This window comes from Parambassis ranga, chromosome 3 (assembly GCF_900634625.1).
Source record: "Parambassis ranga chromosome 3, fParRan2.1, whole genome shotgun sequence".
NCBI lineage: Eukaryota > Metazoa > Chordata > Actinopteri > Ambassidae > Parambassis > Parambassis ranga.
This window is the reverse complement of record NC_041024.1, coordinates 2,940,494-2,968,393: the sequence shown is the minus strand read 5'-3', so window position 1 is coordinate 2,968,393 and position 27,900 is coordinate 2,940,494. Positions and strand designations below refer to the sequence as shown.

Here is a 27,900-nt window from a genome sequence, read left to right as displayed (position 1 = left end):
AGCTAAGTGCAGTAAATTATGGTGGACAGCATGAGATAAAGGCGGGGGTGAGGAGGGAAAGCAGCATCAAGAACTGTAGTGTGGTGAAAGAAGAAGAAAAAAAACCCTGCCTTGTATTTTCTCTGTGTTAAACTGGGCGTGAGACCGGGAGTCAGCAGCGCTGAGAGAGCGTGGTTATGGCTTGTGGTTTTTTTCACTTGGCGCTAACATCTCAGCAGAGCTCTCAACAGACAAAATAGACCCTTCAAAATGTAAGAGGCCACGCCGGAGCCTCCGAGCCTGAGAGGACGGGCTGAAAAACACACAACAGCGGCCGGGTCTGACGTCCAGGCAGCGCTGCTGAGAGAACATGATGGTAACTGTGACTACGGCTGTTAAACCAGTGTTAATTTTGGCAGCAATTTCTGATTGAGATTTTAGTTTAGTCTTGTGACTAAAATGTCATTTGATTTTAGTCACGTTTTAGTCATCAACATTTTTTAACTTTTAGTCTAGTTTTAGTCGACTAAAATTCTGATATATATTTTTTCATGAAATACACTCAACAAAAATATAAACGCAACACCTTTTTTTTTGCTCCCATGTTTCATGAGATGGACTTGAAGATCTAAACTTCATTCCAGATACACAATATTACCATTCCTCTCAAACATTGTTCACAAATCTGTCTAAATGTGTGATAGTGAGCACTTCTGCTTTGCTGAGATAATCCAGCCCACCTCACAGGTGTGCCACATCAAGATGCTGATCTGACATCATGATTAGTGCACAGGTGTACCTTAAACTGCCCACAATAAAAGGCCACCCTGAAATGTGCAGTTTTGTCTCACAGCAAAATGCCACAGATGCCACAAGCATTGAGGGAGCGTGCAATTGGCATGCTGACAGCAGGAATGTCAACCAGATCTGTTGCTCATGCATTGAATGTTCATTTCTCCACCATAAGCCGTCTCCAAAGGCGTTTCAGAGAATATGGCAGTACATCCAACCGGCCTCACAACCGCAGACCACGAGTAACCACACCAGCCCAGGACCTCCACATCCAGCAGGTTCACCTCCGAGATCGTCTGAGACCAGCCACTCAGACAGCTGCTGAAACAATTGGTTTGCATAACCAAACAATTTCTGCACAAACTGTCAGAAACCGTCTCAGGGAAGCTCAACTGCATGCTCGTCGTCCTCATCGGGGTCTTAACCTGACTCCAGATCGTCGCCGTAACAGACTTGAGTGGGCAAATGCTCACATTCGATGGCGTCTAGCACGTTGGAGAGGTGTTCTCTTCACGGATGAATCTCGGTTTACATTGTTCAGGGCAGATGGCAGACAGCGTGTGTGGCATCGTGTGGGTGAGCGCTTTGCTGATGTCAATGTTGTGGATAGAGTGGCCCATGGTGGTGGTGGGGTCATGGTATGGGCAGGCATCTGTTATGGACGAAGAACACAGGTGCATTTTATTGATGGCATTTTGAATGCACAGAGATACCGTGATGAGATCCTGAGGCCCATTGTTGTGCCATACATCCATGAACATCACCTCATGTTTCAGCAAGATAATGCACGGCCCCATGTTGCAAGGATCTGTACACAATTCTTGGAAGCTGAAAATGTCCCAGTTCTTGCATGGCCAGCATACTCACCGGACATGTCACCCATTGAACATGTTTGGGATGTGCTTGACCGGCGTATACGACAGCGTGCACCAGTTCCCACTAATATCCAGCAACTTCGCACAGCCATTGAAGAGGAGTGGACCAACATTCCACAGGCCACAATAGACAATCTGATAAACTCTATGCGAAGAAGATGTGTTGCACTGCATGAGGCAAATGGTGGTCACACCAGATACTGACTGGTTCTGAGTCCCCAGACCGCCAATAAAGCAGAAACAAAATGCACATTTCAGGGTGGCCGTTTATTGTGGGCAGTTTGAGGTACACCTGTGCACTAATCATGATGTCAGATCAGCATCTTGATGTGGCACACCTGTGAGGTGGGATGGATTATCTCAGCAAAGCAGAAGTGCTCACTATCACACATTTAGACAGATTTGTGAACAATGTTTGAGAGGAATGGTAATATTGTGTATCTGGAATGAAGTTTAGATCTTCAAGTCCATCTCATGAAACATGGGAGCAAAAACAAAAGTGTTGCGTTTATATTTTTGTTGAGTGTAATTAAGGTTTGAAGTGCAATAAAAACAGGCACAGCTTTAACTTTTGTTGTTTGAAACAAACACCTCTTTATTTAATTGCTATGACCTTTTCACAAAAGAACCAGTGAACAGTGAGCTGCTCTCCCTGAACACACTGTTCAGTCATGACCTTCTTCATGAATCCTCCATAACTACAGCAAAATACTAGAAACAGGTCGCATGCTGTAAAACCATCAGCAGCGGTGTCTTAATTTATAGATTTTGTCACGTGTATCTTTGAACGGAAGTTAAGATGACTCGTCTGCAAACGTCGCTTCAGGTTTGTTGTGTTTTTACCGCTGATAGTTGCTCCGCACGGTTTGAACCGTCTTGTTTGTCTTGACATCAAACGTGTCCATGTGTGTTCTTCTCCTGTGTTGTGTTACCATGCATGAGTACGCCTTCTTCCAGCATCGCGGGGTAACGTCCTTACGCAGAGAGATCACTTCTGATTGGCTCTCTGCCGCCGTCTCCTGATTCGTCCCTCCCTTCCACAAACAAAATTTGCTCTGATTGGATCTCGTCTCCATCAATAATTTCGTCTTGTTTTTATTCGTTGACGAAAGTGTCAATACATTTCGTCTTCGTTTTTGGCACCGTGCGTTAGTTTTTATTTAGTTATCGTCTCATTTTTATCAGCAAACAAAGGTCGTTAACGAAAACTATGACGAAAATGATTTGTCAACAAAATTAACACTGTGTTAAACACACTGACTGGATTGTCCCTCTTGTTGTTAAGAGTGGCCGTAACGGCAGACTGTCCTCACAAAGGACAGAGATCATATTCACAGCATCTGAAATGTGTCTCTTTATTGTAAACAAGATGTCGCCATGGCGATCAATAAAAAGGCAGAGAAGCTTGTAGTAGATTGAACCTGGTGGTTTTGATTCCGACAGAAACAGGACTTACACTTATAGGAGTCTGAGGTTCGAGTCCCCCTGACACCACCAGTTTATTTTTGTTCATTCTTTCGTTTTTGTTAAGTTTTCTTAGATTTGGTATTTTAAAAAACGCCAGTTAAGGAATAATGCCATTAGAACAGGGTAAGGATTTAGGTAACATGTTAATTGATAACATTCGATTGCTACCAGCCCCCATGAACACAGAGAAACATTTGCCATCATGGATTAAAATACGGACATCATGTTATGTTTTCTTGGTTAGGACATGTTGGGTTCTTAACATGGAGGTTTATGGGGATTGCCTCACTTTCGAACCCAGCCCCCCAGAGGCTGCAGGGGGAAATACAGGTTTTTTGACACTTCTGGGCTTACATCATCTCTCAGCTCTGCCTCTTCTGGCCTATCTACACTACAAGGTGTGATCTTTATCAATCTTATAAGACCATTGCATGACACACGTGACGTGAATCTGACGAACATTAACTAAATCGTAGGCAGGTTACGACGTACGTCAACATGCGAGGAGGAGGAGGAGGACGTGTACATGGGGTGACAGGTCGTAGCAGCTGTCACACTGTGAGACAGTCGTCCTAAATTTCTGACACCGCTACAATTTTACCTCAGCTTGTCTTTGGTCACAAGACCAAATGAGCGTACACTGTTTCAGTCAGCCAGCTGTGAACTTCAGCCCTGAGTTGTATCAGTCATGCTGGACTGCAGCCAGAATCGGGGGGCTATGGAGACATGTCCTCCAAATAATCCAAAGCTCCTTGGTGATGATGTTAGGCGAATGTTGCTTCTCCTGAACCAGACGAAGACGATTTTTTTAGGAGCACAGACAGCTCCCATTCCTGGAATTTACGTAATTTTGACGTGCTAGAAATGCAGTTCACCCAGCAGCCTCTAGGGGCTGGCTTTAAAAGTGAGTCAATTCCCATAGACTCCTATGTTAAAATGGCTACACCTACAGCAAACACAACATGTTTACAGTCTGGTACAAAAAAAAACTGGTCCCTATTTCTAAAAACTCACTCGTTTTAATTATATTAGGATTTAAAATTAGGCTTTGATTTACAGGTGGGTCCACGAGACGCTGACAACAGCCATCTTGGAACCTGTCTCACAGTTTTAGAGCCACAACCAAAGATATCACACATACAGCTTGTAGTGTTAAGGTGGTATCTAGGTCAAATCAACACATAAAAAAAAACAAAATGCGTGCCTGGTTCCTAAATATTCAATATTGATATGGCACAAATGTTAAATCGCTCTTATATAATAATTCATTTAAATATGAGTTCTACTGCTGTTACTTAGTTTAACCCATCAGGGCGATTAAAGTTTCATACCCCTGTATCTTATCTAATGCTGAGCCTGTTTGGCCTTATAATTTATTTACATTGGCCTTATCATACTGTGTAGAATCTGGGATCTGCTGTGGTGTAATTTAATGCTGTAGGATAACACAGGGGTGTTTTATATTTCCTTGGTTTCACACTGTGTTTTTGATTTTCCTAGATTTTCTTTTCTGGTTATCGTGAAGTATCTTCTTCATTTTCGTTCCGGGCAGGACTGAAGATCAGAATCAGAAACTAAAGAAATACCTTTTCCTACATATTCAGCCCTGTGCCCCTCAGTCCTTTCTTCTTGAACAAAAAAAAAGAGCACTAAGAGAACACACGGCCGAAAATACACTGAGAGAACAAAGGCAGAGAAGACCAGCGGAAACCTGGTAAAAAAATGTACTGAAGGAACACTGAACAGAGGCAAAATTGAGGGAGTGAATTTAAAGCAGTGCACACACACACACACACACACCTGGAGGCAGCAGTACAATGCAGCCTTGTTATATCCACCTTCAGTAGAGCCAGTGTTCAGGGCAATTATCCAGGGAGCTGCCACACCTAGAGGAGCCCACAAGTCGACCACAGAGCCGGAGTAGGACAAACAACACCAGCTGTGACGATTAAAGAAAACACTCCACCCCACCTCGGCCTAACATATTTTCACTGCTTCAGTCAAAACAGTTGGCTGCCGTGTGCACTGCGAGGAAAACACAGAGGCAGAGAGAGAGAGAGAGAGAGAGAGAGAGGGCAGCGTCGGACTCACAGCGGACCGGAGCAGCCTCAGACTTGGTCAGGCTGAATGTAAACAGTGAGCAGCTGCCGTCAGTTCATCAGTGCAGCCATGCTGGAGCTGATGAGAATGTGGGAGGACACGGGGTGGAAAGGAAGCTGCCTCCTTCTCTTCACTCTGTGCACATCCTGGAATGTGTCGAGGCACTCTGACTGTCACTGAGAGCTGAGAGCAGCACAGCGGCACTCATTATTGATACATAGAACACGAGCTGATTCCTGCAGGGAGTATGGGCCGTTAAATGAGCTTACACTGTTTAAGTCAGCCAGCTGTGAACTTCAGTATGGAAAATCCATATTACTGTATATACAGTATTTAAATGAAAGGATTTTGATCAATGATTCATCCCTGAGTTGTATCAGTCATGCTGGACTGCAGCCAGAATCGGGGGGCCATGGAGACACGTCCTCCAAATAATCCAAAGCTCCTTGGTGATGATAGGCAAATGTTGCTTCTCCTGAACCAGACGAAGACGATTTTTTTAGAAGCACAGAGAGCTCCCACTCCTGGAATTTACATCAGAAGGTGTTGACGTGCTAGAAATGCAGTTCACCCAGCAGCCTCTAGGGGGCTGGCTCCAAAAGTGAGTCAATTCCTATAGACTCCCATGTTAAAATGGCTACACCTACAGCAAACACAACATGTTTACAGTCTGGTACCCAAAAAAAACTATTTTGGTCCCTATTGGTTAAGTTCCCTTTTCCTAAAAACTCACTCGTTTTAATTATATTAGGATTTAAAATTAGGCTTTGAGTTACAGGTACAGCAAACTTCCCGCTCCTTGCCTGTAATAGGAGTTTAGGTGGACTGTGACACTGCTAACATGCCAACATCCTCCCACAGAGACTCAAACCGTCGCCTCAGATGATGTCACAGCACCCTTTAGGTGAAGTGAAGCCGGTTTCAGTGCACTGGCATTAACAATTAACCCTGTATTCCCCACCAAAACACTCAGAATTGACAAACTCTCCGTAGAACAGCTCTGTTGTTGTCGCCGCCATGTGGTAGCAGCTAGCTACTACAGGTACACATGTATCCACATAACACCAACACATCAGTTGTGCTGATGCAAAGGTTGTTTATTTAGTCCCTTTAAATATCAGTCTTACAGCACGAGCTGCAGCCTCTGAATGAGCATCCAGTCACCGCAGTGCCTCTCTTTCAGTGTTGTAACCTTGATGACGGCTGCACGGTTACTACCTGAGTGTTCCTACTGTGATAAATGAGTGTGTATTATGGATGTTTTTGAGTGTGCGCTGTAAACAGATGGAGATGTTGGCAGCAGGTCTGGAACAGGACTAACACCACCCAGCAGCTCATAAAGGACGGGTGTGAGCGTTCACACGTGCTCAGCACAGGAGCTCCATGTGCAGAGTTTGACTGATCAGAAGGAGTCAGAATGGTGGTTCTCCTATAGCTGCAGTGCATTCTGGGACATGGTGGTTTCTGTCAGAAACACATGAAACATTTCCCACTCACATAATGCTGTATGTCTTCTGTGTGGGACTGCAGAGAATCAGCACAGAATGTTCCATCCTTCGCTTTTGACTCTTAAGGGACAGACGCCCCATAGATGCAAGAAGAAGAAGAAGAAGCATAGATACAGCCTTTAGGATGGGTTTCTCCTTTAATGCAGCTTTACTGCCTCCATTATGGTTGAATTGAATTTTTAATGTGCCACATGTTAAGGAGCAGCTTCATCTGGGAGGATTTAAGACCTCCTCACATAAGGGCACATTGTATGGCAGTGCATTCCTCTGCACTTTACCAGCCAGCCAGCCATGGATGTAAGCAGTCAGGGAGGCCTTAAGTTCCTGTAACCCCTCAAGAAAAAAAAAACTGGGTGGGAATAGCCTGAGGAATGGCTGGTATTCTGAAATGTTGTTCTTCTCCACAAGTTTATTTCTGTCTGCTTCATCACAGTCCAGACCAACATTTTTTTTCTTTATAGCCAATCAGATGGCTTCACTCTCTCTCACACACACACACACACACACACATTTCCACAATCACTGACAACACACAAGCAGGCAAACACACACTGAACATTAAATAAGTAAATCGTCCAGCAGCCAGCTCAAGTGTGATTAATGTAATCCCAGCCTTAAGTAAAGCCAGTGTAGCGTTCATTAACCGATTCATACAAGATAAATGGAATCAGGATATAATTTATCCCTTCTAATTAGACACACCCGGCACACAAGAGGATCCCTGTTTATCAAAGTTCAATCTCTGAATCAAGGTCACTGACGTGTGTTAAAGCCAGAAAACACCAACAGAAAACAACAGTTAAACAAAAGTTCCATATGAAAGAAATGGGACTTACCACTTATCTCTCTCTCTCTCTCCTGTCTGCCCCTCTTCTTCACTCACTGTATGACAAAACTTCTCAACTTGGTCCTTTGCACAGACTCCCTCCCTCTCCGTCCCTCTCTCCCTCTCTCTCTCTCTCTCTCTCTCTCTCTCTTTGAATATGTGTCCAAGCAGTGAAACAGGGACATCTAGTGGTGAGTGAAGCTACAGCACACACAAACCGCCTTCATCCTTTATATAGCTGCACGTCCCCTGATAATATCCACGAGTAATTTATAGGCTAATTTGCCCTGATTCAGAGGCAGCATCAGATGAATACAAATGGCCGCACAAAGGCTGATGAATAGGAACAGTAATTGTATCCTTCCACAAAGCAAATTCTTTACAACTAATTATCACACCCCATCCCTGCAGAGCGCGCGGTGCTGCTGCTGCTTTATACGATTTAACAAATCAAAGGAAATCAAAGTAGACAGTGAAGTGGCATTCTTCTGTTTTTTTTTTTTACTACAATGCAATCTCAGCTGTTTTTCCTGAGCTACAGATTAAATTTATTTGTTCAGTTATTTTAAAAGTGACCATATGCATGTTAATGTGCCAGAAAAAAATCTGGCAAAAAAAAAAGTTTTGTTCAAACATATCTGCATAATATTCTTCCAATCAGATTAACATCCTCTGATATTATTAATGATGCAGATGTGGTATGTTCCATCCATCCATCCATCCATCCATCTTCAACCGCTTATCCGGGGCCGGGTGGCGGGGGCAGCAGTCTAAGCAGGGACACCCAGACTTCCCTCTCACCAGACACTTCCTCCAGCTCCTCTGGGGGAATCCCGAGGCGTTCCCAGGCCAGCCGTGAGACATGGTCTCTCCAACGCATCCTGGGTCTTCCCCGGGGTCTCCTCCCAGTGGGACATGCCCGGAACACCTCCCCAGGGAGGCGTCCACGAGGCATCCGAACCAGATGCCCGAGCCACCTCAGCTGGCTCCTCTTGATGTGGAGGAGGCAGCGGCTCCTCCACATCGTGGTATGTTCAGCGAGGTTACGATGCACTAATGGATTCCACACGTATTGTTTCTTCTGCTTTTTCATTTCAGGCCAGAGCTGAAAACTGGAGAGGAGTCGCAGAGACGCAGAGGTCAGATGCAACAATCACACTGAGACACCACAATCCAGACACACAGAGGCCTCACATTCACTTAACACTGAGTGAGGCAGTCCCATCAGTATGAACTCAGCATCAGGTCACATCAGAGCCTCCTCAGAGCCTCAGATCTGTCCTCATTTAACCCACTAAAACCTAAGACCAGGTGTGAAAACATCCTAAATCTATGCCCCCATAAACATACAAACTGTAAATTCAGTTGTAGGCCGACAGATAGAAATCGGATGTGACAGCAAAGCTCACCTTAGGACTCAGAGGCCTCCCCGTGCTTCTTGGCGATGACCCCAGTAACTTCTACAACACAATTTTCATTTAATTTGATTTGATTAAAAGCAAATTTCATGTGACTCACACAGGAGCACTGTTGCTGAGAGGAAGTAAAATAAAAAGCTGAACCCTGCACCTCTATTTTATTCCTGTCAGTTTACCTTGGATTAAAAATACACTCACAGCTTGTGCAGCTATGACAACGAGGCAGCGTTCACAATGATGCAATCGAGCGTCATGTCTCTCTCACAGCAGGCAAGTTTTTAGGGCTTTCAGGTTTGAACGGTTTGGCTGGTCACTGTGTCGCCTGTGTGGTGTCAGTTTGAAAGCATCACATCACAAAGGCGTCAATGTCTGTGACAGGACGAATATGCTGCTGAGGCCTCGGGCTTGACATATTGCTTTTTCTTTTTATACACCAAATGTGATGGTTACTTAAATTAAATTGTTCCTATTTTATTGCAAATAAGACGGATGTTCAGGTGTCTGTCACTGGAGGGCGAGAAGATTCATCAGGACCAGGTGCTTAAGAGACAGTTATGAGTCCGTGCTCCATCTTGGATGCAGTTATTCCTCCTAATACTTGAATAATGATGATTAACTGAGGGGTGAAATAAAAAAAGAGAATTGATTAATGTTATTTTTGCCGTTAAAGATGTGAAATTTATCACACTTGGTAGACGGATGAGGGTACAAAGGAACTGCTGAACTGAGTCCTGACGCTAATTATAAGCTTATACACTATATTAACAAAAGTATTCGCTCACCTGCCTTGACTCACATATGAACTTCAGTGCCATCCCATTCCTAACCCATAGGGTTCAATATGATGTCAGTCCACCTTTTGCAGCTATTACAGCTTCAACTCTTCTGGGAAGGCTGTCCACAAGGTTGAGGAGTGTGTTCATAGGAATGTTTGACCATTCTTCCAAAGGCGTTGGTGGAGAAGGCCTGGCTTTCAGTCTCCGCTCCAACTCACCCCAAAGGTGTTCTATCGGGTTCAGGTCAGGCCAGTCAGGTTCATCCACACCAGACTCTGTCATCCATGTCTTTATGGACCTTGCTTTGTGCACTGGTGCACAGCTATGTTGGAAGAGGAAGGGACCAACTCCAAACTCTTCCCACAAGGTTGGGAGCATGGAATTGTCCAAAATGCTCTGGTATCCTGAAGCATTCAAAGTTCCTTTCACTGGAACGTAGGGGCCAAGCCCAACTCCTGAAAAACAACCCCACACCATAATTCCACCTCCAATGTATGGTTCCCCTGGCAACCTCCAAACCCAGACTCGTCCATCAGATTGCCAGATGGAAAAGAGTGATTCATCACTCCAGAGAACGCGTCTCAGCGTACTGTACTTGGGCACATGAAGTCACATGAAGTTTGGAGCTTCTAGAAATTGTTTCTCATTGTCAGTGTGATGTGAATTATTTAGTGCATCTAATGAATGAAAAATAAAAAAAAAACGTATGCGCTATTTCCATTCAAAGTATAAAGTAACACATTAGTTTTGATTTTTTATTGTTTTAACAAGTACAAAGTATTTGATTTCCTCCTTTTTATTCGCGCATACTTCCTACTTGATGTGACGTCAGCGCGCTCCCGCGGACTCCTTCCTCACTCCCTCCCTGCGCGGTGCGCGCTCCCGCCTCCCTGACATTCCGCCCGCTCTCACGTGTGTTCTGTGTATAAAAGGGTCCCGCAGCCTCCGCTCGTCATGTCCACCGTGTCACCAGACAAACGGCGTAAGATGGAGTCAGCGCTCAACCAGCTGAAGAAGCACACCGTGGTGGTGGCGGACACGGGAGACTTTAACGGTAAAACGCGGCTGGCTTTTTATATCGCATGCTAATGCTAGCAAGGTTAGCATGCTAGCAAACCAGATCAGGAAGATTAACCAGATTTAATGTGAATGACCGCCGTGTCGGTGCGAGCAGCATCGGTTTGTTTACTGGAGGCGGCTAACGTTAGCAACATGGCTACACGGCTCATTTGATGGTTCTACACTAGTTTACCTGCTATTTACTAAAGTTGACCATCTGTTAATCCTCTTAGTTGTCATTAAGTATCCACCTTTCTCTATAGCCTCACTAGCTAACAACACTAGCTAAATGGCGTCTTTGTCCTTTATCTGTATTCTGCACCTGTTGCTGCAGGGATTTGATAACTTTGTTCAAAGTTTTATTTGAAGCTTGTTACGCAAGAAGATGTAATCAGATAACAAAGTCAGAGGCTGCTTTAAAAAAAAGCTGGTTTTCCTGTTTGCTGTGTGTCCCTTTCATAATGCTGCAGAAGTAAAGGTCATGTTTCTCAATGGGGGCAGAATGAGGAACACATGTGCAGTAATACTGTTACACTAGCTGTGATGCAAACCTGAGAGTTCCTCATGCGCAGCCTGCAGAGTCAGGATGACATGACAGAAACTGGTCTGTGACTGCTGATCAGCCCTCATCATCATCATCATCATCATCACACAGCAGGGTGCTGCAGGCTGTGCTGCATGTACTGTAGTCCAATAGTGTCTCAGCTTTATCAGCTTTTTTACTGTTAATTGCTATTTTGGTTTGTTGGTAGCTTCCTCGGAGTTATGTACTACTTGTTGTTTTTGTTTGTCTCTCAGCCCAGTATTGTTTAATCTCGGCTGTACATGAGGAGGCTCGTCCAGGAGCCGTCCTGCATGACGATTCACTGGACAAGCTGCAGGCATTTGCAGACAGAGGAGATGTGCCAGTCTCTTTTGAAACGTTGCATTCACAGTTTCATTGACTGACGGTCATCAGGATGATTAACAAGGAGGCAGATTTATTCACTGTGTAAGGCTTGACACAGAGGCTGCAGCTTAATGGTGAATCGTTTCTTTTTTTTTTAAAGAAAATCTATGATCCAGTTCTGTAGGTCGTGCTCCAGCATGCCTGCCTGCCTGCCCTTTCACACAGAGGCCTGTTCGGTGCTGTTACTGCCTCCGCTGCTCGACAAAATTCTCTACCGGCCAGCGCCTGCGCCTTTCACACAGAACACCCTTAAAAAAAAAAAAAACCTTAAATGTTGAGTGTGAGGGGCTTTTCTTCAGCCCATCTTTCACTACGGTGCAGAGTTGACTGGCTAGCAGGCTAACTTAGCACTGAAAGTTCAACAACAAAGGAAGAATGTATTATTTGCCCTCTCAAATCAGCTTTTAACTCATCGTTTAGTCTGTGTTACACCAGAAAGTGGAGAAAAGGTCCTCCAATCTGCCTGACCATGGGTCTGCAATGTAAAAAAAACATGTCACGTGCTCCAAACTAAGATTAGAATAGACATAATTTTAGATGTAATTGAGCTATTCATTTATTCACTTGGGGATTAATGAATCGTCCGTTGACTCTTTACAGCTCCTGAAGATGCGAGTTAACCACAATAACACCTTTCATTAGAGGCATAATTGACTGATTATTTGCAGTACAGCACAGAGCAGGCTCTTCAGGAATTAGGAAATGCACACAGTGATAATCTTTACTATCAACCGTGTCTGGTTGTCTTAACGGCTGTGACCGCCTCAGTCAGTGCTGGTGAGGAACAGACAAAGGTGTTATTCAGAGTCTGTGGTGGTGATAAGAAAAGTGGCCGGTCCACATCGTCTCACTTCTCGTCTTTTTTAATAATGCAAGCGCACCTCTGGTTTATGTAATCTGAGGGTTTGACTGGAACGGTGTAAGATTTCCTGTCACTTCAGATGTTTTCTAAACAAGCAGAAAAGTTGTTTCACACAAGAGCTTGGTTAGAATCGGTCAAACACCAGCAGCTTCGCTTCCTTTCTGTGAATTGGGGGAAGAAGACGTCTCAGGAACAGTTTAAAGATACATAGAAGGGGCTGAAATTTAGCTACTTGGTAACTAATTAGCCTGCACAGGTATTGATTGTCAGCAAGTTTTTACATCCACTTTTTGTCACAGAATGGATCAATGCTTTGGACAGATAACATTTGTTTTTTTTTTTTATGGGTTTTTAATGAGTGTTGCTGCAACATATGAACAGTGAGCTGTTAATCACGAGTATCTCGTCCAAACCCGGTGACCTACAGGAGGATCCAATATTTTGGAGGTTGTGGGGTGGGGGTTAGCTACAGAACAGAGACGGGCTTTGTTCTTAGGCTGAAGAGCTGGCAGCGTTAGCTGGACTCGGCTGCTACGATTCAGAGATGACACAAAACACTGAGTTCCATGAAACGCTGAACCACTCATGCATATCATAAAATCAGCAGCACTGTCCTGTTTATACTCATAAATATTAAATATTTAAACTTTTCAAGCACGACGAAATATATAACATATTTAAGCCACGGTCATAATGTGGTGTTAAACTGTGCATGGTTTATCCCGATCAAAGACTCGACCCACATCTTCTCTCTGAATAGATTCTTATTCGTACAGTAGATGGCGCCATTCTCCTACCTGACACCAGCAGTTCATGGACGCAGCTCTCTAGTTGGATTTTTGGCCGTGGCTGTGGAACAACATTGTATCTGTGACTGAACCACTTTTTTTCTGTCTCCTCTTGCAGCCATCGATGAGTACAAGCCTCAAGATGCAACCACCAACCCCTCTCTCATCCTGGCTGCTGCTAAGATGCCAGCCTACCAGCACCTGTTGGACCAAGCCATTAAATACGGCATCGCCAAAGGAGGGTAAGAGCATGTGCAAGAACCTCATCATTAAACCGTGGCTTATTTAGTGGTAACATTTTATCAAGAACAAAAACGGGCTTGGATCAAGTAGTGGAGGAGTCCATCGTTGTTTTGAAATTCCTGCTACGTTGCGTCTTCTGAATGCATTTCCTGGGTTCATTGGCCATTGCAGTTGGGTTCAGTGAAGAGTTCACACTAACTGACTGCGAACTGCAAACGTGTTTGAAGGACTGTGACTGAGGTCACACAAACACACAAACAAACAGATTTTTGTGCCAGCTACCGAAGCCGACTGTGCTCAACTCGTGCAGAAGTTGCCTCGCTGTGACTCGCTGGAGAAAATCGAGCAAAAAATACATCAATCTCGCAGCGTGCCCTCGCCTGCCCTGAGCTTTCGATTCATGTGTGATTTGTTTTTGTGCAGGGATTTTGTCCCTTTTGCTTGTTATTGGAACGTCATCACACGTTTGTGAAATTCTCAGATCAGTAACACACTGTTTATTAAGCATAATTTCCTTTTTGTTGTAAACTTCGCCACCTTTTTGTCCCCTTCTCTGTTCAGAACTGAAGACGACCAGGTAGCAAACACCATGGACAAGCTGTTTGTGAGCTTCGGTCTGGAGATCCTCAAGAAGGTCCCAGGAAGAGTTTCGACTGAGGTGGACGCCAGGTAGGTGAAAACGGCACAAGACAAGGTGACAAGGTGCCACCTGACACAGGAAGCATGTTACTTAATATTTCCTTTTTTCTAAATCGTGCACCGGGTGCAGTTAGGTGGATGTGAAAGTACTGTCCACATTTAGAAAATGACAGTTGTCGGACAATGTGTGTCTGCTGCATGTTTTCGGTTATGACCTCACTGACACAAAACTTTTTGTTTTTCCGTCACCCCTCAGGTTGTCCTTTGATAAGGAGGAAATGGTCGCTAAAGCTCTGAAACTGATCGCTCTCTATGAAGAAGCAGGCATCAGCAAGGAGCGAGTGCTCATTAAGCTGTCATCGACATGGGAGGGAATCCAGGCTGGCAAGTGAGTGTGTGTATATAATGTGAACTATGTGACTTCCTGCACTTTATTATGTCTGACATGTGTCTGGGTTAGGTCTATTCCCCTAGGGTTTTTACAAACCTAAGAAGAAGAATGTGGAAGCGGCTGTACCCTGACACACGTTCCATCAGCATTTAGTTTTTAAGCTGAATGGTGTTTTATATATTGTTTTTACGTTAATTAACATCAAAAACACACTGCTAGGTCGGATAAAATGCAACATGTCCCATTAATTACATTGATAATATACCTACAGAAGAGTTAGAGGAGCTGAGGGCTGCAGCTCAAACTGTCAGGTTGTCAGTTAGGACGTGACGTTGTTTTCTTCTTCACGTCTTAATTATATTTAGACCCATAATTATAGGTGTGGCCACTTCGTGTGACAGGTGGAAAAGTGTGCTGTTTCTGTGACTGTCCACCTCAGCTCCACCTGCGCTGCTCCTCTTTGTCTGTTTGGAGTTATGATGGACTGTGACGCTGTCAACGTGGCGACAGGCGGAGCATCCAGGAGCCTGAAAACAGCTCCTCGGAAACAAATTGGGTTTTGAACAAATCCTGTTTTTTTTCAATGTTTTTGTATAATCTGATGTGAGCATATCATAGATTTTAATCTAGTTTTTCCCCGCATATACTGTATGCCTATATATATAACTTGGCCAGCCCTCGTATTTTTTAGAGGAATGCAACAGTCCCCTCGAGCTGTTGACGTTAGGTAAGGGAAAACTTTACCAGTAAGGAGACTGACGGAACCAGATTTCAGAGCACCCTTCAGATATCTGTGTGGCACCGAGCTGAGATAAAGGAAGCAGTGATTTGTTTTATTGGAATCTGTAATAAGCACACCATGCACCAGCCAAACTTGTGGTTTCCAGGTACAGCAGGGCACAGCCTGCTCTCACAGCCAAGCTAGGGCGAGGCTCCGGTGTTAGAGATGCAAAACAAAGCAAGACCGAAGAGGAGAGACAGGCCTGTGGAGGGAGTGGCCGTTACATCCTGACATTGACAGGCCATAAAAATGACTTATCTCCAAACTTGGCAACAAAGTCATCCATGGAATACATGAGATATTTGCCGCACTTTAAGCCTGTGTACAAACATGTACCTGCAACATGCTGTCATGTTACATTTCGTGCGATGGTGTGTATGTGTGTCTATCTTGAAATAAAAGCAGTGATACCGTTTGTGTTTTTTGTGTGCAGGGAGCTGGAGGAGAAGCACGGCGTTCACTGCAACATGACGCTGCTGTTCTCTTTTGCTCAGGCTGTGGCTTGTGCAGAGGCGAAGGTAACGCTTATATCACCCTTTGTCGGGCGCATCTTCGACTGGTACAAGGAGAACACAGACCGCAAAAGCTTCGAGCCGCACGAAGACCCAGGTAACAACCGCTGAGCTCCTGAAAGCATCCGAGAGTACTCAACCTTCATCCTGTTTTATAACTGAAAACACACACAGAGGTTATATGTTTGGATTTTATTAGAGCTGGGTACATGTAGGTCTTCATCCTCTTTTGATTACTATCATCTGTCTATTGTGACGTGCTGATAACGAAGAAACTGCTGCACGACAGATGCATATCTGAGCTGCACAGCTGTCATAAAAGTGCTCCGGGCAGGTTGGTACCGAGAAGAAGACCCAGATGTCACAAAAGCCGACGTTATTTCCCACAGTACACACGGGATGTTTAGTCACGTGCTGTAGCTCAGTGTGCAGAGTCCCTCTTATAAAGGCCTTGTAAGAGGGCCTTTGCTATGACCCTGCAGGTTCCACCTGTACTAAGTGGTGACTTGATGGGGGTGACTGCTAAATGTGTGGCCTAAGGGGCGAAGGCCTAAGCAGAGCCTTGGAAAACCAAGGTATAACATAACTAGGCCCCAGAACAAAGCGGTTTGGGAAACCCTGGCCTAAGGTAGAAGCCAGTCTGCAGCTCTTATGATGATGCATGTGCAGTTATTGTACAGAAACCCTCCACTGAGATGCACCGAGCCACATAAGGTTAAATAAAGAAACCCACCATATCTGGACAGGGCTGCAACGACTAGTCGACTGATTTAGAAGTCGACAGGTCGTTAGGGTTGCAAGTGTATTGCATTCGCTGCGGAGAATGATTCTCTGGCTCTAGGTGCGGGATAATTGGCGCTTTGGGTGCAAGAGGCCCTATGTTCAAAACCCAGATGAGCCGCCTGTTAGGGCGGTGTGGAGTAACTGTTTAGATTTGGCGGTAATGCATTTCGGACAGATGTGGGAATGGGTGGTGAACACACTCAAATAAACACACTGGTTTGTGCTTCTGGTGGTACAGCCCTGGAAATGTTATGCTGCTCCTCACATGACTGTGACCCTGTAATTAGAAGCCTTGTTACAAACACACAACTATATGAGTTGTGTTCAACCATGACACAACAAAAATAAAAATAAAAACCCAACCCTGTACTTGTGGCACGAGCACATATGACACCAAGCTGGATGATAAGCAGCAGTTTGATCTTCAGAGGGTCACAATGCCTCCGTCACCAGAGTTTTTATTGTTTGGATGAGTAAAGTGAAAATGTTTTGTTGAACCTTAGATGTTAAACATTTCACTTCTTTCTTCTCCTTTCTTAGGCGTCATCAGTGTGACCAAGATTTACAACTACTACAAGAAGTTTGGCTACAGCACAGTTGTGATGGGCGCCTCCTTCAGGAACACGGGGGAGGTGAAGGCCCTGGCTGGCTGTGACCTGCTCACCATCTCACCTGGTCTGCTGGCAGAGCTCAGCCAGGATCACAGCACCGTCACAGAGATGCTCAGTGTGGAGAAAGGTACTGCTCCGTCCGTCTGCATGACGTTTCTTTAGATGAATGATATAATGCCATGTGTTATCACATCGTAATGATGTAAACAAAGTGCAGCCTGAATGGCTAAATTTACCCTGAGATCAACTTCAGGGTTCTTAAGGACAAGCAGACAAAACCCAGGCGATGACGGTCTTTCTTAAAGTTCCACATTGACTTTGATGCTTTAAAATCTTTGCAGCCAAGGCTTGCGATCTGGAGAAGGTCCACCTGGATGAGAAGACGTACCGCTGGGAACACAACGAGGACCGCATGGCTGTGGAGAAGCTGTCCGATGGCATCCGCAAGTTCGCAGCTGACGCCATCAAGCTGGAGACCATGATCAAGGTGCGATGCTCAGACCGGACGGCACTGCCAGCTCGTCCGTGCTTTTTAAAAAAAACAAAGATGCAGCAGTCTTGTTCGGGTCATATTCATAGAGATGACTGAAGCAAGGCATCTGAACTTGTAGAACTTGAAGGCGTTTTGTTGCTCATCCAAGCAGCTTCATCAGTTGTGGTGAAATATTTTAGACTGAAGCAGTGAGAAAAGAGAGGGAGAGGAGCTCAAGGTGCTGACTTCTGCATGCACACGGCTCATTTTTGTACTTTTAAAATATGCATTTATGTCCATTAAACACCTTAAATAGAGAGCAGGACTGGAATTTAAAGTGACCTTTGAGGAAACTACTAACGGTGTGCTTAAAAAACTGCCAATAAAATCAAATTTAATAAGGTAAATTAGACAGCATAGATTCAAAATACAGATTTTTGAAGCTGCATATTTGTTGATTGATCTGTGTGCCTCCATGCTGCTCATCTATTGTGACTTATTCTGATTTTTTCCTGTCTTTTTTTTTCACCACAGGAGAAAATGCTTAATGTAAAAAACGGCCAGTAATGGACGGAGCGGCTACACGAGTGTGAGGACGCTGCCTTCTTCGTCCAGACGTCCTTTTTCTCTGCATCTGACCAAACTCCAGGGACCTTCCTCCCTCCTGAGCGGACCACTGTCCTGTCTCAGGATGGGACTCCTCGTATTCGGACCAAACATGAATTAATACTTCAGTGGTTTGTCTTAAAAGTCTTAATATTTAATAGAAATCTGACTAAAAAAAATGTCTTGATGAGACTTGGAGCCTCTGAGTAAAGTCATGCGATCACTCTGAAGGACCATGGACACTTTTTGGCAGGGCAGGACCACAGATTTGCTACTGATGCTCAGCTATATTCTAACAAAGAAAACTGTACCAACTTTTCTCTGAAGATTTGATTAAATAACCGTCTCAGTCTGTTTGGTTGATTGTTTGTTTTTAACTCAGAGTTTCAGCAGCAAATTGAAAAACAATAAAAAAGACGTTCAAAGAATGGAGCAGCTTGGATGGGGAAGTAGAGCCGTTCAGTGGGTCCTCCTCCTCCTGACATGCAGCTATTGTCATGCCTCTGGTTGAGCCAGTTTTACTCCATTCTGTCTCTTGATGCTGTACACCTCCTTAAGTCAGACATATTAGAAAGAACACACAAGCTGAGAAGTCTCAGACTCAACAGTGACACTTTGGAGAGACGTTTAAGGTAAAAAGGCATTTAATTGAATTTGAATTTAACTGTTTTCCACAACAAAGCAGGTTTTATCATGTTTTATTTCACTGGAACTTGATAGCAAAAGTTAGATTTAACCAGCAAACAGCCACGATAATGGAAGATTTTAAGAGTTTGTAGCAATGAGTGCTTGTTTGACTTTCTTTAATTGAAATAAGTAACTTTCATTTTGTGATAAATGCTCACCTAATACTGAAAGTTAAGCCGTGTAACTATGAAACTGCGTCGTCTGCCGTGAAAAGAGCAGGCTCCAGTGTCAGACCTGGTTTAAAGTAGAAGACAAAAAAAGGAATAGTCCCAAAATTCCATGTTTTAATCACTCTGACAGATCCAGTTCTTCTCCAAACATTTGGACCATTCTGCTCTTTGACCGATTGCTGATGAAAATCATAAGCTATGTGTGATTAATATGTATAATTTTCATAATAGAAAAGCTGGTCGTCAGTCATGAGACAGCCTCCTGAAAAAAGCCTCAGGTCAACATTTATATTTAGTTCCATCGTCAGTCTTCTGTTACGCAAACAAAACCACAATAGAAATGTCAAATTCCTGATGCACAAACCAAATTGTTAGGTGCTAAGTGACGAATCTGACGGTAGTTTGTTTTTTTCTCACAGCTTGTTTTTCCAGAAATGGAGGATCATATTTTTTACATATAGATCAGCCACATCTGTCCACTTATCTGCTGTTCGTTACCATAATAACACACTTAAAACTGAGATGCTGGATGCTCTCAGCTGCCAGAATCTGAACATTTTACCCATAATTGAAACACAACAATGGGACATATTCATCCATAAATCTCCTCATCGCTCCGCCTGCACGGCCTGTTTCTCCTTAGCCTCCCCACATCACATGTTCTGTGGTCTGCCGTGTGTTCACATCAATATATGCATGATTTAATGTTTCTTAAATTCACTACATGTGCTTTAAATTTTCATAAAGCCCTGAAATCTTTAAATAAATGATTGTTTGGTGACTGATATGATGCTTCTCTTCACCATCATCATGTGTTTTTAAACTGATCACACACACGCTGTGTCTTCACACCAAACAACAACGCTCCTCATCACACAGACACCAAAGAACGTCTCCGTCTCAGGACTCCTGATGCTGAGTGGGTCTCTGACGCTCTCCACTTGTCATTAAAACGCGTCGCACACGTGGTTTTGTAAGTTCTTCTGTGTTGTTGTAGGTTCCGGCTCCAGTGTGAGCAGCTGAGGATGAAGAGGTTCAAACTGAGAGTCCTGCTGCAGGGTCTGACTCTGCTCCTGCTGTCGCCCACCTGCCGGGCCTCTTCTCTGGGGATGACGGTCCATGTTGTGCCCCAGGACAGCAGCAGAGGAGAAACGGTGGGATTTATTTAAAAAAAAATAATAAAAACACTGACTTTATTTTTCAATGTAACAAATTATTTTTCTTCTTCATTTATTTTAATTGTTTATCTAAGAACAATTAATTATTTTTACTTATTTCTGACATTATTTTAATTTGTTAATATCCAACACACAGTGTGCTACACAGAATTTGTTTTAAATATAAAAAGTAAGGAGGTTTATATTAGTTACTAAATTTTAAATATTTTCGTTTCCGTCTTTGGTGCAGGTGCGAGCTCACTTCAGTGCCATCACTCCCTCCCCCTGTCCTGATATCTCTAACCTCTGCGCTGCGGGAGAGGACTGCCTGATCCACACCACCTCCTTACCTTTCAACAGCTCCAAACCCGACCCGGGCTGGTGCGTCCGCCAGTGGCAGAAAACCGTTGCCAGTAATTACAGCGGCAGCATCAGCGTCGGGTATGAGACCTCTGACCTCAGAGCTTTTATATGTTACAGATTTTCCTCCTGTTGACATTTTTAGGAGTTTGATACAAAATATATAAACACTCATAAACGTCTGCAGCTGTTTGACATGAACGAGACTTCTCTCTTTTATCAACCTGCATCCGGTCTTTTAAAAACTATGTATATGTTGTTTCTTTTCATTTGTTTAATGGTACAATTGTTGTTGTTTGTTTGTTTGTTTGTTTTCTTGGCTCCTCAGGATCAAAACTAACTTGTATGTTGCAATTAATGCAATACCAAAAGTCCGTGCAAACAGCGGGAGACTCAACCAACCTGCTTTTGTAGCTCTCCCTCCTCCACTGAGGTAACACACACACACACACACACACACACACACACACACATTGGTTGATTAAACCTGGCCCACAGATGATTTGTTTTGGACTTCCTGGTTGCACAGATTGCGGCGCTGTTCACTTTCGTTTGTGTCTTTTGTTGTGACGGTGCTTATGATTTGAAAAAGCTGATGATGTCTTTTGCTGGAACAGGGCCCGTGTGAACTGCCCTCACCACTTCTATCTGTCCGTGAAAGACCTGGATGGAGATAAGGTGCAGTGCCGCTTTGCTCAGGCCGAACAGGGAGAGTGTGTCAGCTGCGCTCCACATCCTTTCATAGAACTAGATAACGTGAGTGAGAACTTCTCTCTTATGGTTCCTTATCTACAGAACCAGAATAGCCTGTGTTTGTGTTGTCATTTCTAGCTCAGATATTCCATAAAATGAGCTCTTTGTGTGACTCAGTCCTCACTGTGGACATTCTGTTTGACTGCCAGGCGAAGTGCATGTTGACATTCACTGGACAAGCACCTGCAGGACAGTACTTCATCTATCTCATGGCAGAAGACTTTATTCCTGTGCCCAAAATAAGCCAGGTCACATCCAACACTCCCCTCAGCTCGGTCCCCGTGCACCTCTCGCTCACCGGTCAGTCTGCTGGCGACAGAAGAATATGTTCCCTTTTTCTCTCTGCAGTTATAATGTTGATGTTATGAGCACCTCTCCTGTCCTTTCAGTGGACGCCTCGTCTACCAGCTGCACAGATGAACCGGTGGCTATAGACGGGACGCCAGCCGAGCACTCGGTGCAGTTTGTCCTGCCGTACCAGCAGGTGACATTCAACGTCAACTACATGTCACAGCTGGAGAGGTACATTCCTAATGTCAGCTTTTGTTCCATGTGTGTGTGTGAAGACAGACTTATGGGCAGGATTAGTGAAGGAGCTTTGCTGCTGGAAACCTGTTTCCCTCAAAAAAAACAGTAAAACGTAATACTGCTATTATGACATCAAACATTGATTGATTGATTGATTGATTGGTTGATTGATTGATACATAAGATGCAAAATCCACACAGAGAGGCCTCGGCCGGACTCAGACTCACTAAACACTTCATCCATGTGCTGCCCCCTGTGTTTTAACTGAGTAATAAATGACAAACAGGCCTCAGAGCTGAGAAAATTGATACTTCTCTCATGGAACACTGAAGTGTGTGTCAGTAAGGAAGGCTACAGGCATCAGTGAGTCATCAGTGAGTCAGCAGCACTGTCAACAATTCCAGTAATGGAATGAAAACCACCACACACCACAGCATATGGGACGTGCACGTATGCACCTGTTAGTATGCAGCTGAAGTCAGAAACATTCATTCTGCATAAAATGGTGTGGTCGCTGTCACTCAGGCCGCTGAACTCTGACTCCAGCTTTGCCTCCTGCCTCGGTCCTGCCTTTCATAAAAAGGTCCAAGACGCACTTGAATATGTCCAAATAAAAGTTTTCTCTATGCTTTTGCAGCATTTCAGAGATAGCAGTGGTCGGCCCCCCTGAGCTCTTTAGGGTTGACTTCAAATCAGTCGGCCCCCTGGCGACGATGACCATGGCCTGGGTCCGCTCTGAAAACAAACTGGCCCGCCTTCTGCCCATCTGCTTTGTTGCAAATACCAAGAGGTGGGTTCGTCAGATCTGTATTTACCTGCAGTGAATCCAATGTGTGATGCTAGAAATTGATTTACAAACACAAATCTGTCACCTGATAAGAGCAGCAGTCATATCAGGCGCTTGTAGCATATTCAGCCTGTGAAGTGGTCTGATCTGCATTTCTTGTCTTTCCAGTTTGCAGTCAGAGCCCAGATGCATGTGGCTGTACCAAAGTAAGCCTTCAGCATCTTCCGAATGTCATAAGAATGTTTGCTATGTGATACTGCAGCTTTCAGTAAACCGCTCCCTCCCATGTTCTCAAACAGGACTAACATGTGTCTTTGTTTTTCAGGAGAGATGAGGACCCTGCCTGCTGGAACAGGTGGAGAAAACACTGTTTATTATGTGTTAGGGTGTATCCTGCAGACTGTCTGACCTGCCTGCTGCTGTCTGTCTGCCTGCAGAGCTGACGTGTGAGAAGACAGAGATGACTCTGGTGCTGCCTGTCGCCTCCCTCACTAACATCAAACTGGACGAACTGCAGCTCAACAGCCCCTCCTGCCCCGTCAGCTACAACGACACGTATCTGGTCGCACACATCTCTCTGAGTGGCTGTGGCACAAAGACAGTGGTCAGTGTTTGTCTTCTTCATTATTATTCTCAGCTCTGAGGCCTGTTTGTACAGTGATTAAGTCATTTATTACTCAGTTAAAACACAGGGGGCAGCACATGGATGAAGTGTTTAGCATGGAGTCTGAGTCCGGCCGAGGCCTCTCTGTGTGGATTTTGCATGCCCCCCCCCCCCCCCCCCCCATGCTTGTGTGAATTCTCTCCAGGTGATCTGGAGAGGATTGGCTGTAGGTACAGTTGTTGGGACCAGATGTTTGTGTTAGTCCTGTGATAGACTGGCGACCTGTCCAGACAGGTTGACAGATGGGATAGGCTCCAGCCCCCCATGACCCTGTAGTACAGGATAAAGCGGGTTAAGAAGATGTGTGGATGGTTTTTAAATGGGGCCTACAGCTCAAATATTAGAAGATTTTATTTACGTGTGATTCAAACAGAAGATGATCGGAGGGCAAATCAATGGAAAGTTGTAGCATAAAAAGGTGCAGAAGAAGCAGGGATGAGAGCAGCCAAGAGCGGATTATCAACATGGACCGAGGCTGGTGTCAGAGAATCGGCAGCAGCACACACAGACATCAGAAAGGGGGGAGGAGAAAGAACTGGACTGTGGCTCAGTGAATAGAGCTGCAAGCTGCAAGAGTCTGAAGGAAGAGTGAAGAAGCTAAACGTCCTCTGTGATGAGTTGGACCACACGTCCAGCTTCCCTCTGCTGACGGGCTTCATGGAGGTGCCATTACTTTTTCCAAGCAGCCAAAACTGCAACAAAACACTCTGCCGCTGACCGTCTGACCTGAACCACAGACAAGACCTGAACCACAGACAAGACCTGAACCACAGATGAGACGAGACCTGAACCACAGACAAGACCTGAACCACAGACAAGACCTGAACCACAGACAAGACCTGAACCACAGATGAGACGAGACCTGAACCACAGACAAGACCTGAACCACAGACAAGACCTGAACCACAGATGAGACGAGACCTGAACCACAGACAAGACCTGAACCACAGACGAGACCTGAACCACAGTCAAGACCTGAACCACAGACAAGAACTGAACCAAAGACAAGACCTGAACCACAGACAAGAACTGAACCACAGACAAGACCTGAACCAAAGACAAGACCTGAGCCACAGACAAGACCTGAACCACAGACAAGACCTGAACCAAAGACAAGACCTGAACCACAGACAAGAACTGAACCACAGACAAGACCTGAACCAAAGACAAGACCTGAGCCACAGACAAGACCTGAACCACAGACAAGACCTGAACCACAGACAAGACCTGAACCACAGACAAGACCTGAACCACAGACAAGACCTGAACCACAGACAAGACCTGAACGACAGCAGCAAGGAAAGTCGGGCTTCAAACACAGCTCAGCAGTGCCCCAGTGTGTCGGCCACACCTCACTGACACTCAGCCCTGAACGTGTAACTGAACGAACTTTTCTGTTTTACAGATCCAGGTTTTGATTGATTTGATGAAAATAACTGAGGTTTCACCAGTTATTTCCAGTATTTCCTAATTCACATAACTTCTCTACAGTGATTAATACAGTGAATATTAATCTTAATTTCATCTGATAGCAGGTCTCTGCCCTTATGTCCTCTGTTCAGTCTGTTCTATTAGGATCAGGAATACAGTGAAATAACTAAAACTATTCTATCAAATAGATGTTGATAAGCTGTCGAATGGCTGATCTTTGGGTTTGTTTTTCAGCACGCTGGCTCAGAGCTGGTTTACACCAACACCTTGCAAAGTGTGCGTCCCTACACCATGGTCAGTCGGCAGCCCTCCCTCATCCTCCCCCTGGCCTGCCGCATCCCCGCAGTCCAGGCCAAGGGGCCTCAGTATAAGATCAGCATGCCCACGCAGGTGGAGACCTTCGGATATGTTCAAGTTTGGATAGAATTCCACCTCCCAGGAGAGGGGCCGATGTCAAAGTTCACAGGCTCGCCCAGGTTCCTGTCCCGTTTCCAGTCACCTGTCAGAGTGCGACGGGGAGCGGAACCAGGAGCTGAGGCCTCAAACACCACGTCTTCTGGCTCGGCTAACACCACCTCCACTAACACCACCTCCACTGACTCAGCTAACACCACCCCCACTCCCTCCACTAACACCACCTCCACTAATAGCAGTGGCTCTTCAAAACCATCCCTTGGCTCCAGGATCTCTCAGCTGGACCTCCATCTGCTGTCCAACTGCAGCGTGGATCGAGCTGAGATGATAGTGAGAAGCTGCAAGCAATCTGCTACAGAGGACATGGCGAGCAGCTCTCCTATTCTGGATGGAGTGTAAGCGACGTGACAGCCCACCTGTTTCCTGTCTGACAGCTGATTGCCAGCTGCCGCCTCTGATTTTAAAGCACTCCACCTCTTTCTCTTTCAGGTGTAGATTGTCCAACTCCACATTAGAGATCGTTACAACCACAGCTAGCTCCAAAGTTTACCGCCTGGATTTGAGCTCGATGGCGAGCAGTGGAACAATGGTGTGTGATCCCGTACATCACACATAAAGCAGACAACAGAGGTTCACACGTACAACAGCTGCACCACAAACTGAAATATTTGGATGGATTTAAATGATATTTTATAACTTATTTTATAATACTATACTATTTTACAACAAACTGACACTTATTAATTTACAAAATAATCTTGTAAAACCCAGTTACGTGTTTTATCGTACATCTTCATGCACCTTTTCACCACTTTTCCCCTTTTATTTATCACATGGTCTGTTGTGCATGTTAACATTTTGCTCCATGATGCTAACTGTAGCATCTTATGTTTCCAGATGTACGTGCAGTGCGAAGTTAGCCTGTGCATTGCCACCATGCCGTCTCAGAAGTGCCCAGACCTGTGCTCCCGCTCCATCAGTCAGAAAACCTTGGTGGGCAGCGTGTTCACCAGCATCTTCACCGTCAAATCAGGACCCATCAGCCTCGTAGTCACCACTGCTGCTCCGGCCACAACCACAGTCAGTACTACAGCCACGGCTCAAACGCCAACTCAACCCACCACTGCTGCTGCTACTACTACTACTACTAAACCTACCACTAATAAACCTAGCAGTACTACTGCTCCTGGAAACACAGCCACCCAGGCCACCACCACCACCTCACATGGTAAGATGACAGCACTCATGCAGGGCGCTGCTTTTGTTTTATTTTTTATTTGAAGTTAAACCTCACCTCTGTTTCTTTTTTCTCTCTGCAGCTCCACAACAAGCCTCTTCTGTGGCAACAGGAGCGATTTTGACAACTATCGGCTTATTTCTTCAAAAGCTCAGGCTGTGCTGAATCAGTGACCTGCCAAACAAATGGGAAATTAGAATCCTGCAGATACTGCCGCTGTAAATTATAAACCGTTTAATTCCGCACATCATGACTGTAAACATGAAATAAAACAAGTCCTCTCACACAGACATCGTTACTCCTGAATAACTCCTGCAGCAGGATTACATGCGATGAGATGAGACCCTGCTGTACGAGGCCTGAGGGTTGTAACCAAGTCTGGAGGCTTTATCTGTCGTTATCTTTCTCTTCCAAAGGAATACTAGCTAAACTGATGAGCTAAATACCTCAGCAGATATGCTTGATGAAAGTTTAAAAACCTGTTAACCCTTGATTTCCAGATTTAAGATCTGATTTCTGTATTTTGTTTTAAAACAACCTGTTTAAAACACAAAGTACTGCACTGTACCTCCATCCTGAAAAAAGTATAAATAAATATATTTTTAATATTTGAACGATATAGCATATCATTAGCAATAAAAAATACTAGAAAAGGGCATTTCCTGAACAAAATGCAAGTTTGATTGCTGCAGCTGAAGCATCGCTTTGAACGCTGGTGTGAAGGATTGCTCTGAATTGCTGGAGAATCAGAGCAATTCAGAGCTTTGTACGCCTCTGTGTGTCAGCCTGTCACCATGGTAACAGCAGAGGAGACCTCAAAAACCACTCCAACTTTGAGAGCCTGGTGTGCGGAAACGCTTCTGAATTAGAAAATTCTGAATACAGGTTTGATAGAGCAGCATCTAATGAGCGTTTCAAGACTAACATGGAGTCTGTAGCTTTAAATTTGTAGGAGGAGATACATTTGGCAGATTGATGCCATAGCAACGGCAATCAAACTAAATATGTACACAAACTGAGTTTGTGTGGTGTTGACTCATTCTGGAAGAAAATAGGAGAGGCCCTCTAATCATCCTGAATGCTAATGGATCGTAACATTTAGGAGACATTCTTTGCAGGCGTCGCAATCACTAACGTAAACCACAGCAGTTGTAAACAACGATGAGGAAAAGGTTTTTAGACTGTTAAATACACTTAAATAAGTTTAAACCTTGAATGTTTTTTTACAAACCTATACATTTCACTTGCATGAACGTATAAGTCCTATTTAAAAAG

At 44.6% G+C, this 27,900-nt stretch overlaps 3 protein-coding genes across 5 annotated transcripts in view; 2 read left to right on the top strand and 1 right to left on the bottom strand.

Moving 5' to 3' along the window:
* tspan4a (tetraspanin 4a) overlaps positions 1–7,635 on the bottom strand; it is a 145,853-nt gene extending 138,218 nt beyond the window's left edge. The window contains exon 1 of one of the 3 annotated variants that reach the window (XM_028401897.1): positions 7,558–7,635. The gene's annotated coding sequence lies outside the window, so the exon portion shown is untranslated. Of the gene's footprint in view, positions 1–4,913; positions 5,023–7,557 lie in introns of those variants that run through there. The other 2 variants (XM_028401895.1, XM_028401898.1) reach the window with 2 other exon arrangements.
* A 2,967-nt stretch (positions 7,636–10,602) lies between these two features.
* taldo1 (transaldolase 1) lies at positions 10,603–18,789 on the top strand. The gene is made up of 8 exons (XM_028401771.1): positions 10,603–10,795; positions 13,518–13,641; positions 14,204–14,311; positions 14,538–14,669; positions 15,887–16,062; positions 17,289–17,486; positions 17,701–17,846; positions 18,366–18,789. The coding sequence occupies exons 1-8, from the start codon at positions 10,696–10,698 to the stop codon at positions 18,396–18,398; spliced, it is 1,017 nt and encodes a 338-aa protein (XP_028257572.1). The 5' UTR covers positions 10,603–10,695; the 3' UTR covers positions 18,399–18,789.
* A 110-nt stretch (positions 18,790–18,899) lies between these two features.
* On the top strand, positions 18,900–27,191 carry LOC114433285 (mucin-3A-like). The gene is made up of 15 exons (XM_028401770.1): positions 18,900–19,069; positions 20,292–20,448; positions 20,702–20,892; positions 21,140–21,244; positions 21,429–21,567; positions 21,714–21,864; positions 21,954–22,086; positions 22,730–22,882; positions 23,048–23,085; positions 23,205–23,234; positions 23,317–23,483; positions 25,209–25,783; positions 25,878–25,977; positions 26,286–26,616; positions 26,708–27,191. The coding sequence occupies exons 1-15, from the start codon at positions 18,921–18,923 to the stop codon at positions 26,788–26,790; spliced, it is 2,502 nt and encodes an 833-aa protein (XP_028257571.1). The 5' UTR covers positions 18,900–18,920; the 3' UTR covers positions 26,791–27,191.
* The last annotated feature ends 709 nt before the right edge of the window (positions 27,192–27,900 follow it).

Bases quoted from the DNA above. Each gene is read 5' to 3' on its own strand.
- taldo1 (XM_028401771.1), top strand. From the start codon at position 10,696: ATGTCCACCGTGTCACCAGACAAACGGCGTAAGATGGAGTCAGCGCTC. The intron at 16,063-17,288 runs GTAACAACCGCT...CTCCTTTCTTAG, and splicing joins CGAGCCGCACGAAGACCCAG to GCGTCATCAGTGTGACCAAG. The intron at 17,847-18,365 runs GTGCGATGCTCA...TTTTCACCACAG, and splicing joins AGCTGGAGACCATGATCAAG to GAGAAAATGCTTAATGTAAA.
- LOC114433285 (XM_028401770.1), top strand. From the start codon at position 18,921: ATGCAGCTATTGTCATGCCTCTGGTTGAGCCAGTTTTACTCCATTCTG. The intron at 23,235-23,316 runs GTGGAGAAAACA...GTCTGCCTGCAG, and splicing joins GACCCTGCCTGCTGGAACAG to AGCTGACGTGTGAGAAGACA. The intron at 25,784-25,877 runs GTAAGCGACGTG...TTTCTCTTTCAG, and splicing joins TCTCCTATTCTGGATGGAGT to GTGTAGATTGTCCAACTCCA.